The sequence below is a fragment of the Rhincodon typus genome, chromosome 9 (genome assembly GCF_021869965.1).
Source record: "Rhincodon typus isolate 14 chromosome 9, sRhiTyp1.1, whole genome shotgun sequence".
Classification (NCBI taxonomy): domain Eukaryota; kingdom Metazoa; phylum Chordata; class Chondrichthyes; order Orectolobiformes; family Rhincodontidae; genus Rhincodon; species Rhincodon typus.
Genome location: NC_063340.1, coordinates 81,043,233 through 81,060,167, shown reverse-complemented (window position 1 = coordinate 81,060,167; position 16,935 = coordinate 81,043,233). Strand labels below are relative to the sequence as shown.

At 45.1% G+C, this 16,935-nt stretch overlaps 1 protein-coding gene across 2 annotated transcripts in view; it reads left to right on the top strand.

Annotated features, from left to right (window-relative positions):
• kif26ba (kinesin family member 26Ba) overlaps window positions 1–16,935 on the top strand; it is a 319,220-nt gene that overhangs the window by 186,732 nt on the left and 115,553 nt on the right. For both annotated transcript variants that reach the window (XM_048601408.1, XM_048601409.1), the window contains one exon: window positions 4,877–5,063. In XM_048601408.1, coding sequence (XP_048457365.1) covers window positions 4,877–5,063 — 187 coding nt within the window. The remainder of the gene's footprint in view (window positions 1–4,876; window positions 5,064–16,935) is intronic.

Below are 16,935 nucleotides of genomic sequence, written 5' to 3'. Positions count from 1 at the left end.
GAACACAGCAGGCCAAGCAGCATCAGAGGAGCAGGAAAGCTGACATTGCAGGCCTAGACCCTTCTTCAGACCCTCTTCTGAACAAGGGTCAAGGCCCGAAACGTCAGCTTTCTTGCTCCTCTGATGCTGCTTGGCCTGCTGTGTTCATCCAGCTCCACACCTTGTTATCTCAGATTCTCTAGCGTCTGCAGTTCCTACTATTTCATGTTATCAAATGTTTTTCGGAGAAGACTCGAACCACACTCATTGTTAACTGTTTCCGTCCCCACAGATGCTCCTGGACCTGGTGAGTTTCTCCCAGCAGTTTGTTTCGTTTCAGATTTCCAGTATCCACATTATTTTTGGCTTTCGTTATTACTGGACAAGGACCATTGTCGTGATATTAAGACAAAGATGTGGAGGCACTTAAGAACACAAAGAAAATTTATGATGCAGATGTGCACCTATCAGGAGATGTTAGGTTTTTTTTCTTCTTTCTTGAAGTAGGAATGTTGAGGGATTACCGCTGAGTTCCTTAGGTTTTGATTAAGTGGATGCAGAGAGGGTATGTCCTCTTGTGAAAAGAGGTCTACTAGAGGTCATCAGTATAGACAGTCATCAAGAAATCAAATTGGAAATTTAGAAGGAATTTCTTGACCCAAAATGTGGCTAGAATGCACAATGGTAGCACGGGAGTGGTTGAAGTGAAGGGGTTTTTAAGCATTCAAAAGGGATTTAGACCTTGGTTTGATAAGGAGGAATGTAGAGGGTTGCAGTGAGAAGGCAGGAGAATGGCATTAAGTGAGATGCTTATTTGGAGAGCTGGTACAAATGTGATGGGCCAACTGGCTTCCTTCTGCTCTCTAACAATTTGATTCTGGTTTAGGTGCATTTATGGGAAGCCTGGATAGGTAAAAGCAGGAAATGGAAATTGTCATGATGACAGATTGAAATGGAAAGATTTTTAATTCATTCACGGGATGAGGGTGTCACAGGCTGGACCAACATTTATTGCCCATCCCTAATTGCCCAGAGGGCAGGTAAGAGTCAGACACATTGCTGAGGGTCTGGAGTCACATGTAGGCCAGACCAGGTAAGGATGGCAGTTTCCTTCCCTAAAGGACATTAGTGAACCAGCTGGGGTTTTTACCAGATAATTGATAATGGATTCATGGTCATCATTAGACTCTCTCTTAATTCAAGATTTTTATTGAATTCAAATTCCACCATCTGCCAAGGTGGGATTTGAACCTGGGTCTCCAGAACAGTATCTAGTTCTCTGGATTAATGGTCCAGCGATAATACTGCTGGGCCATTGCCTCCCCATTAATTTCACAGGTTCACTGAAGAAATTCCTTCTCATCTTTGTCTTAAATGTGCAACCCCTTATTCTGAAATGATGTCCTCTGGCCCTAGACTGTCTCACAAAGGCAAAACAGCCTTTCCATATCCACCCTGTTGGTTCTAAGAATCTGGGAAGTTTCAATAAGGTTGACTGTCATTCTACTTTGTGTGTTTTTTTTTTTAAATGGCCGGTTTAATGCATTTTTTTGTGATTTCTTTTAAAACCCCAATCACAGAAGGCAGGCATTTGGTTCATTACGTGTGCCCTGAGTCTCTGAATAAGTGATGCACTTATTAGGAGGTGGGTGCTGCTAGCAAGATCAGCACATGTTGGCTGTCTCTAACTGCCCTTGAAATGAGTAGCTTGCTTTGGCCATTTCAGGGGACAATCGAGAGTCAACCACAATGCTGTGAGTCTAGAGCCTTGTATAATCCAGACCAGGTAAGGATGGCAGATTTCCCTCCCTGAAGGACGTTAGTGAACACAATTGGATTTTAAGACCATTGACGCTCGTTACGTGCCATTTGTCCAGCTTTTTATAAAATTCCAGATCTATGAACTGAATTCAGATTTTTACCAGCTGTCAAGGTGAGATTTGAATCCATATCTCCAGAGCATTGGCCTGGATTTGTTGGTTACCAGTGTAGTGATGTTACCCCTACACCCCATAGATTATAAAAATTGTACTTAAGCCCTCATATTTTGGTTGTCCAGTGGCTTGATGTTCTTCAGACTGACCACACACTGATCTCACCTAAGGTCTCACTTGCCCTAAGATGTGCTCCTAGATCTTGGTGCCCATTGTTCCTGTATAACACTCCTGCAAAACGTCTTGGGAATGCTTCTATGAGAAAACATAGAAACAAGGAGTAGGCCATTCATGCCTTTGAGTTTGTTCTGCCATTCAGAATGATCATGGCTGATCCTATATCTCCATGCCATTTTCCTATTTTCTACCAAAACCTTTTGATGCCCAGAGCATGGACTCAGCGGGTCATTGGCTGTGGTATGCCCAAAGTGTGGACTCTTGGCTGGGTCGTCATTGCTGTACCTGGAGCAAGGAAGCCTTGAGGCTCGGAACACGTTGCAAAAGCCCTAGAACCCCCTTGTACAGAACACTCAATCTATTTAAGTAATTTTTCTTTTTGTAACTCAATGGCACTGCATCATGGCAACTGATGCTTTTAACTGTCTTTCTCGATTATATGTGACAACAAATAACTTGTTCAAAATCTAAAATATGTCTATCTCTCTTGAATATATCCAGTGACTTGGCCTCCACAGTCTCGCGTGACAGAGAATTCCACAAGTTCAGTTTTAGTTCTGAGTGAAGAAATTTTTCCTCCGCTTAGTCCTCATCCTGAGCCTGTGCCCCTGGTTCTAAACTCCCCAACCAGGGGAAATATCCTCCCTGCAGCTTATCTATCCAACCCTGTTGGAATTGTATACATGTCATTCAGATCCCCTTTCATCCTTCTCTACTCTAGTAAATACAGGCTCAGCTGAACTGTAGGACAGTCCTGGTATCGGCCTGGTGAACCTAGTCTGCACTCCCTCTCTAGTGGGTTAAACATGTTGTATAAATCCAAATTGTAGGTGAAGGTGATACCACCTGAGGTAGCAGTATAACTGCATCTTCAACACCTGCACAGCCTCCCAAAATCGAGCAGCTGCCACTGTGGCCATGGAGACAGTTAGCAATGACTGACTGAGTTAAACCTTTGAAAATGAGTTGAGTTGTGAATGGGAGTGAAGGCATCAGTCAAAGACTCAATGGAAGACAACAGCCAGGCTAGGAATGGAGGCAATCTGAGTTGAATGATGAAATCTGTATTGATTGTTGGATTGATAGCACGGTGGAGGAATTTATTTCTGGAAATCTCTGTGGTTTAAGTGTCTCTGATTTATTTGAGATTGGTGTCGTGGAAAGAAACTTGATGCTTTCTCCAACCTATCTTCATTTTGACCCCTTCAATAGAAATGTGATCTGATACGACAAAAAGTATGTGAGTGGGAGGAATGTGACTTCCCTGAGGAAGAGTTCTGTCGGACTGGCTTGGTTTCTCTGTCCACACAGACCTGCTGAATTTCTTCAACAAGTTGTGGTTTTTATTGATTGGATTGGTTTTAGTTGGGTCTAACATCGCCCCTAGATGGGCGAAGGATCCAGTGGGATTTGCATTTCAGTCTCATTCGTGGAGTCACAGCGCTGCATAGGAAGGTCAGCAGAGGCACAATGACTGATATGGCCTTCTGTCATGCTGTCTGAACATGGTTGGAGCAACAATGTTGGTAAGCCAATCACAGCAGTAGCAAATCAAATTGCATAATAGAAGGTGGCGAAGAACCAAAGTTGGCTTTAGTAATCGTATTAACTGTATCTGGTACAAAATGTGCTGGTTACAATGACACATGAAACAAAACTTTATGCTGCGGGATTTGAACTGCAGTGCGGTGTTGTTCAATACATCTCAGCTAAACATGATGGTAATACAGATTGGTTTGGGTGGGTGAAGATGGCAGATAGCAGCATTTCTGCCCTGTCTAAAGCTGGGGAGACCCGACAGGAGACAACAGTGTCACTTGTTTCTGAAATGTTTCCTGCCCTTTCTGCAGTGAATCAGGATGTCCATGAGCCATACTTCCCTGTGCTAGAACAAGGGGCATGGTCTTCCCTCAGCCCCTCGACAATCCAGTATCCCTTTTTGATAAACATGCTGCTTTTAGCTGCGCCTTTGATGCTGAAGGTAAACCTTCATGAAGCCAGTGAGTTCAATTCCTGCAAAGACTGAGGTTACTAGGAAGTACCCTCCTTCTCAATCTCTCCCCTTTTTGTGTGAGGCGTGGTGACCCTCTGGTTAAATCTCCACCAGTTTCTCTCTCTCTTGCGTGCTGTCTGTCAGAGCAGCCCTGTGGTCTGGTAAGACTGTGTTGAAGTTAAATCGGTAAAATCACCATTAGTCTGGCAGTTAACATGCTCCTCCTGAATGTAGCTGTTGGCTCTGTCCTTGGGATGATGTGGAGGTGCCGGTGTTAGGCTGGGGTGTACAAGGTCAAAAATGACACAATGCCCAGGTTACAGTCCAACAGGCTTATTTGAAAACACTAGTTTTTGGAGCACTGCTCCTTCCTCAGCAGAGCTCTGAAAGCTACTGTTTTCAAATAAACCTGTCGGACTGTAACCTGGTGTCGTGATTTTTGACTCTGTGTGTCCTTGGGATATTACTGGTTGTCATAGTTTTAGCTTCAGGGTCAATTCACCACCTCAGGTCAGGAGCAATGCTCAAAGGCTGAGAATAGTGGGCGCTCCCACTAAGTGAAGTTTCCCAACTGCAGGGAGGGGAATGGCACCCCTGACCTCCTGGTGAGGCTATGCTGTTTTGAGGTTTTGCAGTCTGTCCCTTGGAGGTTGGGGGTGGAGATGGGACCGGTTCCAAATGAACTCTGCTCCTTAGCCCAGAGGTGCAGCTGCTCAGTGCGTCTGGCTCTTCCTTTTTATTATTATTATATTTTTTTTAAAAAAAATTTCATTTCCTTTTTCCATTCCTGCAGGGCTGCCCAGAAACTCAACCTGTCCTCCAAAAAGAAGAAACACCATCGCTCTCCTGCTGCGAATGTGCCCGAGTCCCCGCTGTTCCCGACCAACTTCAGCGGAATCCTGCAGACGTCCCCACCCCCGGCACCCCCCTGCCTCCTCCGAGCTATCAACAAGGTGAAGGAGAGCCCAGGGATGGGAAAGGTAAGGGCAATGCAGCTGGCAGAGAACACCATGCAGCGGGTTTTCCGATTCACTGTAGCATTTCCCTGGAGTGGCCAAGGGTGACTAGTTCAATATAAATGCAGTGCTGGAGAAACTCCGACTTGGCAGCGACTGTGGAGGGAGAGACACATGTTATTTTTGTTTTATTTTTCACTTTTTTATTTCCAATATTGAAATCTGCTTTACAATAACAGGAGATAAGGGGGTTGAAAAGAAGAGGTTTGGTCTATTCTTGGCCGCCAGTCATTGGTGGCACAGTGATGGGGTTTTGACCTCTGGCTCGGAGATCTGGGGTTCCAGACCCACCCACTCCGGAGGTGCCAGGAGATATGGGAACAAGCTGCTTTTTTATTTAAAGGAGAGATGAATTGCCCGTCTCCTCCTGGTTGGCTGTGGGAAAGGTGGACTTCGTTGTTGGTTGGGCCCGGTGGTAGCTGAAGGGCATCATGACAACATCGAGGTGGGCCCAGTGGTGAGAGATGTGACTCTGATTTTGGCCGAGGCAGGGGGTTGGGGGGGTGGTTTAGTATCGTCCCAATGGCAAAGATGGTGCCCAAGGGTCGGTGACGTCGATGTTGGTTAGGTCCAGTGTAGGCAGCAGTGGTGCAGATGGCGATGACCTCTCTTCAAGCTTTATATTTCTTCATTCTTAAATTTATTCAAAATGGCACTGTTTCATGGCGACAAATGAAAGCCTTTCGATATATTTTATTGTATTCTTACTGTAAAACACACTGTGACTATAAAATCAAAATCAATTATCACAGACTCGAGGAGAGGTGGAATGGGGGTAGAGGTCGTTTGATGGTAGGCCCTGGATTCCAGGCGCTTGGAGTTGATCACAGTCGGTCTGCTGTGTCCATGCGGTCATGGTGAGGAGAAACTCTCTGCAGTTTAAGAATGACACTTTATTCAAGAAACTGGTTTGCTGCTCGAAGGCTGTATCATAGTGAAGCCCTGGTTCGAAGAGTTAACAAAGCATGCTTGAAAACGTGGCAATGTGTCGCTGAGATGGGGTAACAAAAGTAAACAGATAAATTCAGCCCTGACAAGGAAGTGGTGAACGGGATGTTAAAGGAAAGGTACAGTTGAATGAAAGCGATTTATTAAGGTCACAAACGTGTACCCCATTTCTATATCACAGGCAGTGGATCACATTTACACATCATGAATGAAAAATGTTGTTCAGGACCCAAGCTGCGTAAGGAAGAGCTTTTATTTATTCACTCAAAGGAATGGCCAGCATTTATTGCCCAGAGGGCAGTTAAGAGTCAGCTGCATTGCTGTGAGTCTGGAGTCACATGTAGGCCAGACCAGATAAGGACGGCAGTTTCCTTCCCTAAAGGACATTGGTGAACAAAACAGCTTTTTCTGACAATTGACGATGGTTTCGTGGTCATCATTAGACCCTTTAATTCCTGACTTTTTTTTAGTATAGAGATCAAATTCCACCATTTTGCCATGATAGGATTTCAGACCCAGGTCCCCAGAACAGTAGCTGAGTTTCTGGATTAATATTCTAGTGGTAACACGAGTAGGCCATTGCCTCCCCATCAACAGAGGGCCAATCAATTACAGAGGCCCGCATCTGCACTTTTTCCAGGGTTGCATTTGTCACCTTGTTTGTTCTTGGTGTGAGGGGGATGCTAGTTCTGAAACTAGGTAGATCACATGAGGGATTTTCCACACCTGGTGCAAACATCAAGATTATCGTTTTGAGCTTTGTCTTCGAAGGTGCTGTTGTCTGACTGGTACCGAAGGGCTAGGCTCAGCTCAGTTTATTCTGATTAAACCTCGGCTATAATGAGGGAGGGAAGGAAGCTGCTGAGTGCAGACTCAAACATCCGCTCAGTTCGGCCCATCTAGCAGTGAGCCACAAACAGTGCAGTTCAGCTGTTAACAACAAGTAGTCAGGCTCTTACAGCTTCTCTCTTAATAAAGATAGTTTAGTTGAATCGGCCCTGTTTTGGTTTCTATTTATTTAGTGCTAATTGCTTCTAGCTGTTCAGGATCTGAAGTTTCGAGATTTGAGGGCATAAGAATTGACAGTGTTGGGACTAGCAAGGGTTAGAATCGAGAGAAAAAGCACCTTATTGCGCACTTTTGTGTTTATCCAATTTTATTGCCAGGCACTCTAATTTCATTTGATCCACTGGGCACCCTGGTATCTGTTGTGGCGTGTGAGCCTTTGATGCTACACCAAAACTGACTATTTGACTAGTGGTACATCACAGATGAGCCCACTCATCTCCTCACCCAATCCTCGTGGCTCCATGGCACAGCTCCAGCTGAGTTGTAACAGCACTGAAAGAGGGACTTCAGCTCATGAAGACAGTCAGCTCTCTGTGGAGCAATCGGTCACTCCCATTATTCCCCTCTCCTCACTGCCCTGCAAGTTTCTTTCCCTGAGCTGCCCATCCAGTTTCCTTTTGAAATCATTAATTGACTCTACGTCCATCACTTTTTCTTAGGCCACAAGTTCCAGGTCATTGTCCTTTGCTATATAAGGATATTGGTCATCCTCACCTGGTCTGGCCTACGTGTGACTCCAGACCCGAAATAGTGTGGTTGACTCTCAATTGCCCTCTGAAATGGTCTAGCTAACCATTCAGTTGCACTAAGTGCTATGAAGTCTCAAAGGAATGAAGCAAGACGGATCACCTGGCATCGATAAAGACAAAGGCAGAAACAGCATTATTGACACTGCAAAGTCCTCCTCGCTAACATCTGGAGGCTAGTGTCAAAATTGGGAGAGCTGTCTCACAGACTAGTCAAGCAACAGCCTGAGATAGTCATGCTCACAGAATCATACCTTACAGACAATGTCCCAGACACCACCATCGCCATCCCTGGATATGTCCTGTCTCGCCGGCAGGACAGACCCAGCAGAAGGGGTGGCACAGTGGTATATGGTCAGGAGGGAATTGCTCTGGGAGTCCTCAATATTGACTCTGAACCCCATGAAGTCTCTTGGCTTCAGGTTAAAAATTGGCAAGGAAACGTCTTGCTGATTACTGCATACTGTCTTCCCTCAGCTGATGAATTGATACTCCTCCATGTTGAACAACACTTGGAGGAAGCACTGAGGATGGCAAGGGCATCTCAGCCTTCTCCAGTGGTCCCCAACATCACAGATACCAGTCTTCAGCCAAATCGATTCACTCCACGTGATATCTAGAAACAGTTGGAGACACTGGATATTACAAAGCCGATGGGCCCTGACAACATTACAGCAATAGTACTGAAGACTTGTGCTCCAGAACTTGCTGCTGCCCTAGCCAAGCTGTTCCTGTACAGTTACAATGCTATCATCCACCCGGCAATGTGGAAAATTGCCCAGGTATGCCCTGTGCACAAAATGCAGGACAAATCCAACCCAGCAAATTACCGCCCCATCAGTCTCCTCTTGATCATCAATGAAGTGATGGAAGGTGTCATCAACGGTGCTATCAAGCAGCATCTGCTCAGAAATAACCTGCTGAGTGACACTCAGTTTGGGTTCTGCCAGGGCCACTCAGCTCCTGACCTCATTACAGCCTTAGTTCAAACATGGACAAAACAACTGAAGTCCAGAGGTGAGGTGAGTGACAGCCCATGATATCAAGGCTGCATTCAACCAAGTGTGGCATCAAGGAGCCCTAGCAAAACTGGAATCAGTGGGGATAAGGGGGCAAACTCTCCGGTGATTGGAGTCATACCTGACACATAGGAAGATGGCCGTGGTTGTTGGAGGTCAGTCATCTCAGCTCCAGGACATCTCTGCAGGAGTTCCTCAGGGTCATGTCCCAGGCCCAACCATCTTCAGCTGTTTCATCAATGACCTTCTCTCCATCATAAGGTCAGAAGTGGGGATGTTCGCCGATGATTGCACAATGTTCAGCACCATTTGTGCCTCCTCAGCACTGAAGCAGTCCATGTTCAAATGCAACAAGATCTGGACAATATCCAGGCTTGGACTTACAAGTGGCAAGTGACATTCACGCCACACAAATGCCAGGCTATGACCATCTCCAACAAGAGACAATTTAACCACTGCCCCATGACATTCAATGGTGTTGCCATCACTGAACGCCCCACTATCAACATCCTGGATGTTACCATTGATTAGAAACTCAAGTGGACTCACCACATTAACAGAGTGGCTACAAGAGCAGGCCAGAAGCTGAGAATACTGTGGCAAGTAACTCACCTCCTGATTCCCCAAAGCCTGTTCACCAAGGCACAAGTCAGAAGTGTGATAGAATACTCCCCACTTGCCTGGATGGGTGCAGCCCCAACAACAATCAAGAAGCTTGACACCATCCAAGACAAAGCAGCCCGCTTGATTGGCACTAGATCCACAAGCATCAACTCCCTCCATCACTGACGCTCAGTAGCAGCAGTGTGTACTATCTCCAAGATGCGCTGTAGCAATTCACCAAAGATCCTCACAGAACACCTTCCAAAACTCATGATCACATCCATCTCGAAGGACAAGGGCAACAGATATATGGGAACACCACCACCTTCAAGTTTCCCTCCAAGCCACTCACAATCCTGACTTGGAAATATATCGCCGTTCCTTCACGGTCGCTGGGTCAAAATCCTGGAATTCCCTCCCTAATAGCATTGTGGGTCAACCCACAGCAGGAGGAATGCAGCGGTTCAAGAAGGCAGCTCACCACCACCTTCTCAAGGGCAACTAGGGATGGGCAAGAAATGCTGCCCAGCCAGCAACACCCACATCCTGCAAAATGAATAAATAAATAAATAAACAAACAAAGAACTTTACTGCCTTACACCTCTGACATTTCTTTCCCAAAACCTTAAATGTGTCCCCCTTGTCCTTGTTTCATCTACTAAATAATGGGAGCAGTTTAGCTTTGTCTATATAATCTTAAACCTGTCATAATCTTATACATTTCTATTGAATCTTCCCTACTCCAAGGAAAACGATCTGATTTCACTCGCCTAGTCTCGTAGCTAAAATTCACCGTCACTCGAGCCATTCTGGTAAATCTCCTCTGTGCCCTCCAAGGAAGCTTGTACCCTTCCTGAAATTTTCTTTTTCATCGACTTGTGGTACATGGGCATCGCTGGCTGGCCAGCATTTATTGCCCATCACTTAGTGCTTTTTGAGAAGGTGATGGTGAGCTGCCTTCTTGAACCGCTGCAGTCCATGTGCAGTGGGTTGACCCACAATGCCAATAGGGAGGGAATTCCAGGATTTTGACCCAGCGACTCTGAAGGGACAGTAATATCTTTCCACGTCAGGCTGGTCTGTGGCTTGAAGGGAAACTTGCAGGGTGTGTTGGATGGTATTTGCTGCCCTTGCCCTTCTGAGGTTTGAAGGTCAAAGGAGGTTTGAGTGCGGTGACCAGAATTAATGTAGTACTCTAGATGTGGTCTATCTAAACTTTATAGAAGTTCAGCTTAATGTCTCTGCTTATATGCTGTATACCTCTGTGTATGAAGGCTTGGATCTTTATGTGTAATTAATCATTCCCCCACGTCCTGCTATTTTCAAGTCTTGATACAGATGATCCCCAAATCTCTCTGACTCCTCAAACTAGACTGCCAAAATCTCTACTGTTTTCCCTATAATCTTCTGTTAAAATAGTGTCATTTTCACTTGGAAGGTGCAGGTGCAGGTACAGGTGGGATACAGGAATAAATGGATTTTGGAGCACAAGTATATTATCTGCTGTAAGTTGGTTCACAAGACTATGAAGAGAACAAACAAAGTGCTAGGCTTTATTACTAGAGGAAGAGAATTGAAAAGTAGGAGGTTTTGATGAACTTGCATTGATCCTTGGTTAGATTACACTAAGTACTATCTGCAGCTGATGTCACCAGATTCTAAACAGGATGTAGAGGCACTAGCGAAGCTGCAGAGGTGCACAAGGATGATATTAGAAATGTGGGTTGATAATCTGTGTGGGGAATTTGGAATCGTGATGGTCAGAGCTGGCAACTGGAGTGAGCTTCATTGCCGGAAGATGTGCTAGAAGATGGCTGGAGGGGCAGCAGGTCACTGAGGTACAGTGGGCTCTATCATTTTCACCCTACTTCCTGTCATTGGCCACTTTGTACTCTTACCGCCTTCTCTATCTGTCTGTTTTTGGGACTGACGCGATGGGTTCTCTCTGTGCCTGTTCAGTCTGGTCAAATTTATACCTGACATAAACCCTAGTGTCATTTTGTGAATAAATCTATGGAAAGAAAAATGTGTTGTTCTTACTCCTTGAGTGAGCATCTATTTAGTAATTACATTTACTATCGGTAAAAATGAGCTGGAGTGAATGTTTGAATGCATCAGAGGAACGGATGTCAGTACAAGACGATCAGACCCATTTATCCCAAATCATGTATAATAGAGACAGAGTAAATCTCTTTCTGTACCTGTGTCTCTGTCTCCTGCAGATCAGAGACTAAGCTCTAACCTTGAATGAGGATCACATGTCCCTCCGTTTCACACTTTCTGCTGTTCTCATGATCACTGTGAGATGAAGCTGACTAATTATGTTCTGATTATGCACAGTTTCTTGGATATGACACACAACTAGTGTGCAACTGTCCTGACTCTTTTTCACTTAGGACCTATTTTTAACAACTCCAGGCAAGAGAACAAACGGTTTCCATTACATTGAGGTCAGTTTGGAATCACATTCAGCTAGGGTGCCAAATGTCTTCTGAAAATGATTATTCTTTTTAACAGAAATTTCACTCCTGAGCCGGTCTCTCAGAGAGCTCAAGCTCCCTGCACCCTACCAGCACCGAAGAAAGACCAGGCTATGCTTATCTTGCATTTATACAGCACAGACTTAATTTCAGGTCGTTGCAAGGGCTTTCACAGCCAGAGGAGTATTTCTGAAATGTCAACACTGTTACAATACAGTTAGTTTACACCCAGCAAGATCCCACAAAACAGAAACTCAATGGTAACCATGTAACCTATTACATTACGTTTTTTTTTAACTGTAATTACGTGTCAAGGCATTAGGAGGCTCTTCCCCCACCCTTCAAATTTTCCAGATCTTTTTCGGTTGTAGATTGGTCTGAATTTTAATCTGTTCACTTCTCCCAAGGGGATCATGTGGTCTTTGGGAAGAGTTTTAAGTTCTAATGTGAGCATCATTGGCAAGATGAGCATTTGATACCCATCCCTCCATGAGTGTCTGGTTAGACCATTTCAGAGGGCATGTCTGCTGAGTGTCTGAAACTCGCATGTAGATCAGACTAATTCAGGGTGGCCAGCTTCCTTCTGTAAAGCCCGTTAGTAAACCAATAATGACTGTCATGTTCAATGGGAGTAGCTGAATGAATTTAATATCCATCACTGCCTGTGGTGGGATTAGAACCTGTGTCCCTGTAACATCAGCCAGGGCCCCTAGGATTACGAGCCCAGCAATGTTACCATTACATCCCATTGGCCTGGGATACACTGTGTGGACCACAGGCTTTTTCCCTGTTGGTTATTGATTACAGTAGTGAAGGTGGGGACAAGGTGTAGAAGCTCAAGGAGTGGAGGATGTTTCCTGAAAATCGAGCCAGGGCTGCCTGGAAGAATTCCCGGACAGATCAGAAGTTGTCAATAAGGATCTTGAAGCCAGTGGACGGGGAGTCGGATGTATTTAAGGCAAACTAAATTTTAGTCCAATTTTAATAACCAAGACAGGCATGTAAGGAAAATAGAGAACAAGCTGGAATTTAATTACCCTTGGCTTTTTAGCCAGAAGCAGTGTTGACAATACTTGTGCCATCACCTTGGGACTTTTTTATTTTGCTTCTTCTTCACTTGTTTTGATTTCTGTTTCTTATTTTTGTCTTCAGCCAGCAGCACACCTGGTCTTGACACTTTCTTTTTTGTTTCTTTTGTCTACGTGCCCAATTTTCATTCCCTATGACCCTGGAGGACTAACTCTTCTACCTTTTCAATCCTTTTGATGGGTTGAAGGGCCTCTTTCTGCACTGTAAAACATCTCTCTGACTCTCTCTAACAACTGTCTCTCACCCTATCACAGACCTTCTGTTTATTTTTATTCCACCCACCCTTACTCATAACCTAATACATTTGTCACTCTTCCCAGTCTCTCTCTTTCGGTCTCTCTGTCTGTCTGTCTCTGTCTCTGTCTCTCTGTCTCTGTCTCTGTGTCATCTCTCCACACATTCTGTCTGAGCCACTGAACTTCTCTTTTATTTCAGAATTCCAGGGTCCATATTATTTTACTTTACAATTTCTGGCGAGTAACTTTCCCACCCTATCTTTCGATGAGCAGGGATTTTTGGGATGGGGCACATTTTGCAGCAGCTCCCACATTTTGAAAGAGAATGGGCAATGAAGGCCTCATTTTTCCTTGTCGGGTTTGGTGGGGACATTCCTTATTCTGGAGGATACCCTTCAGGCCCTGAGTTACATTTACCTGCGTCAGTAACAAATGGAACTGTTCAGGTTAATCAGTTATTGAATTAAAGGTCAGTATGAGGTACCAATTAATTCTGTAATAGTGGGCCAATAATTCTGTTTAATTTGAGTTTCACTGCAGATGTCACTGTTTGATTTAATCACTTGTAATTATGAAAATCATCTGACTGCCACGCATTAAAGGATAATTAACCTGCTTGTGCTAAGTTGGTTTCGCATTGTGGTGGGAGGTGGGAATGTGGGTGAACTGGATACAGGAGAACCCAGGTGGGGGTTGGCAAGACCTTAAAATGCCTCCAACTGTTGCCCAACCCCTCTCAAACCTGCATCTCTCACACAAACTCCATGGTTTTTAATCCAGTAACCTCCTCTCCTGTGAGCGCACACACCTCTTCCGCATCACAGCCTCGCTCCATATGAGTGGAAATCCACTGTCAGTTAGCTGTGCTTTGAGTAAACCCTGTAGCTCAGTAACTCCAGGGAGCTCCTCTCACTACCCATGGTTTCATTTCATTAGGATCTTCTGCAACGTCTAGGGCTGACCCTCAGACAGCAACCCTAAAGGATATTCGGCCAATGGTCTGTACAGTGCACGTTTCCACCTGTTCACTCATTTTAACATTCTACCAGTTGCCCTTGCTGTCGTGTGAAGTTGGGACCAGAGTGTGTGGGAGTGGATGGGGATTTTGTGGGTGAGGTGTAGGGAAGCAAAGGGATGGCAGAGGGTTGTTACCTGTCCGTAGCGTTTCACTGTCACTAGAGTCCCCCAGTGGGTAGGGAGAGCAGCACCCTGGAGTTACTGAGGGAGCTATGGGGCTTACTACCAGTACATTCTCAGAGTGAAGATAACCGACTTCTGATCTCCTCTTGCACAGAGTGAGGCTGTGATGCGGAAGAGGTGTGTGCGCTCACAGGAGAGGAGGTTACTGGATTAAAAACCATGGAGTTTGTGTGAGAGATGCAGGTTCGTGAGGGGTTGGGCAACAGTTGGAGTCATTGTAAGGTGTTGAGGGGACAGTTAAGGGATATGTGTAATGCCTCACTTGAGTATTATACAGAAGGATTCAAACACCCAGCAATAGAGAGAGGGATGGAGTAAAACCACAGTATAGAAATATTATAATCAAAACATAAGCAGCCAATTTTAAAGCCACTCTGTTTTTTAAACTGAGGCTGGGACTGTTTTCCCTGGAGCGTAGGAGGCTGAGGTCTATAAAATCATGAGAGGCATAGATAACCAACAGCTTTTCCCCATGGTACGGGAGTCTAAAACTACAGGGCATCGATGTGGAGGTGCTGGTGTTGGACTGGGGTGGACAAGGTCAAAAGTCACACGACACCAGGTTATGGTGCAGCAGGTTTATTTGAAATCACAAGCTTTCGAAGCACTGCTCCTTCATCAGGTGAAATGAAGAGAGCACACAGGCACAGAGTTTATATTCAGAGAGATCAAAAGATCATACAAATGGTGTGAGTGGAGTGTCGACAGGCAGAGGTTTAAGATGAGAGGGGAGATGTAGATAAGGGTCCAGAAGGGCAATTTTTCTCACACAGAAGGTGGTGAGTGTCTGGAACGGGCTGTGCAGAGGCATGGTGGAAGCGAGTACACTTTTGTCATTTAAGAAACATTTGGACAGGTACATGGATGGGATAGGAATGGAGAGATATGGACCAAATGCAGGCAAATGGGACTAGATTAATTGTGAAAACTGGGCAGCATGGACAAATTGGGCCAAAGGGCCTGTTTCCATGCTGTAAGCCTCTGTGACTCTACATGAGCTTTGTTGCTACTGTTTAAAGAGCTTATTGACTGATTATAAGTATCACTCGCTGTACAAATAAGATGATGAGGTACTATATGTGCACCCCATTGCTCTTTCTTGATACTTAAAAGCATAAATGGGAGTGTGGTGGACCATTCAGCCTTTAAAACCCATTCTGACCCTGACAGATCTACTTCAGCACTATTTTCCAGTATCCCTTCATATTTTTAATGTCTAGAAACCTGTCAGTCTCAGGCTTGAGCATGACTATACGTCTGTATCAGCTAATGAACAATGCTCGATCTGGTGACTCAAGTTATAGAAGAGCAAGTAAGGGCAGGATCAGGCTGGTCTACAATACACACTACAGTCCATCAACACCCAATGACTAGAACAGAAGGAGGGTCACAGTACCCTAAGGATTTGCTTGAAGCACGTAGCTTTCTGCAGAGAACATAGAGGACTTTATGATTGAGAAAACTACACCCAGGATTCACAGTGTAGGCCTGGATAGGTACTTTGTGAGTTCTTTAACTGATGCCACAGTGTTCAAGGGCAAATTGCCTTGAGTCAGCTATCCACTAACCTCCCCCTTGCAGGGATCAACACAGGCACACAAGCAAAAGCACCCATACTCAGCGACTCTGATGAGAAAGAAGGCAGTCAGGCAGACACAACTACCTCCCAGGCGTGAGTTTGATCAGGTAGAAGTAGTACCTTGTTTTTTTGCTAATTCATTTGTGTCAAGTGGTCTGATTGATAGCATTTTAAGCTGGGCCATAGATTACTGGCTACACAATAACCCTATGCGAATCCACGTAACAGCAGCTCTGTTTGTGGAGTTACAGCTCAAACATTCAGCAAGTGCATCTCATTTCATTCAAGCACGTTACATTGCACATTATCAACAGTTTAAAGAAATAGTGCAAAGGAAGTTCCAGAGATGAAATATTGGGGAAAAAAAAGTCTGCAAAGAGGACAAGAACAGGAGGAGGCCATGAGAGGTTGTTCTACCATTCTGTGAGATCATTGGCTGATCAGTGACCCATCTTAATTTTACCCAGCTCCAATAGCTTCAGATAACACTAAGCTATCAACCTGCCGTATTCCTTATACATGCACGCCCATGCGGCCAAATTCCACCCCAATGCCATTTACAAGTTTGCTGATGACACCGCCGTTGTAAGTCGGATCTCAAAACAACAACGGAACAGAACACAGAGATTGAGTTCTTAGCGGCATGGTGTAAAGACATCAATCTCTTCATCAACATCAGCAAAATGCAGGAGCTGGTCATTGACTTCAGGAAGCAGAGAGGAGGGCACGCCCCGACTACATCAGTGGTGCTGAGGGAGAGGTCATTGAGAGCGTCACGTTCCTGGGACAGGCGATCACCAACAATCTGTCCTGGTCCACCCACAGTGAAACTATGGTCAGGTGAGCACAACAATGTCTCTACTTCCTCAGGAGGCTAAGGAAATTCAGCGCGTCCATAAGGACTCTTACCAGTTTTATAGATGCACCACAGAAAGCATCCTATTTGGATGCATCACAGCATGGTACGGCAACTGCCCTTCCCAGGACCACAGGAAACTACAGAGTTGTAAACACAGACCAGTCCATTACACAAACCAGCCTCCCACCCATTGACTCCACCTATACTTCCGGCTGCCTTGGGAAAGCA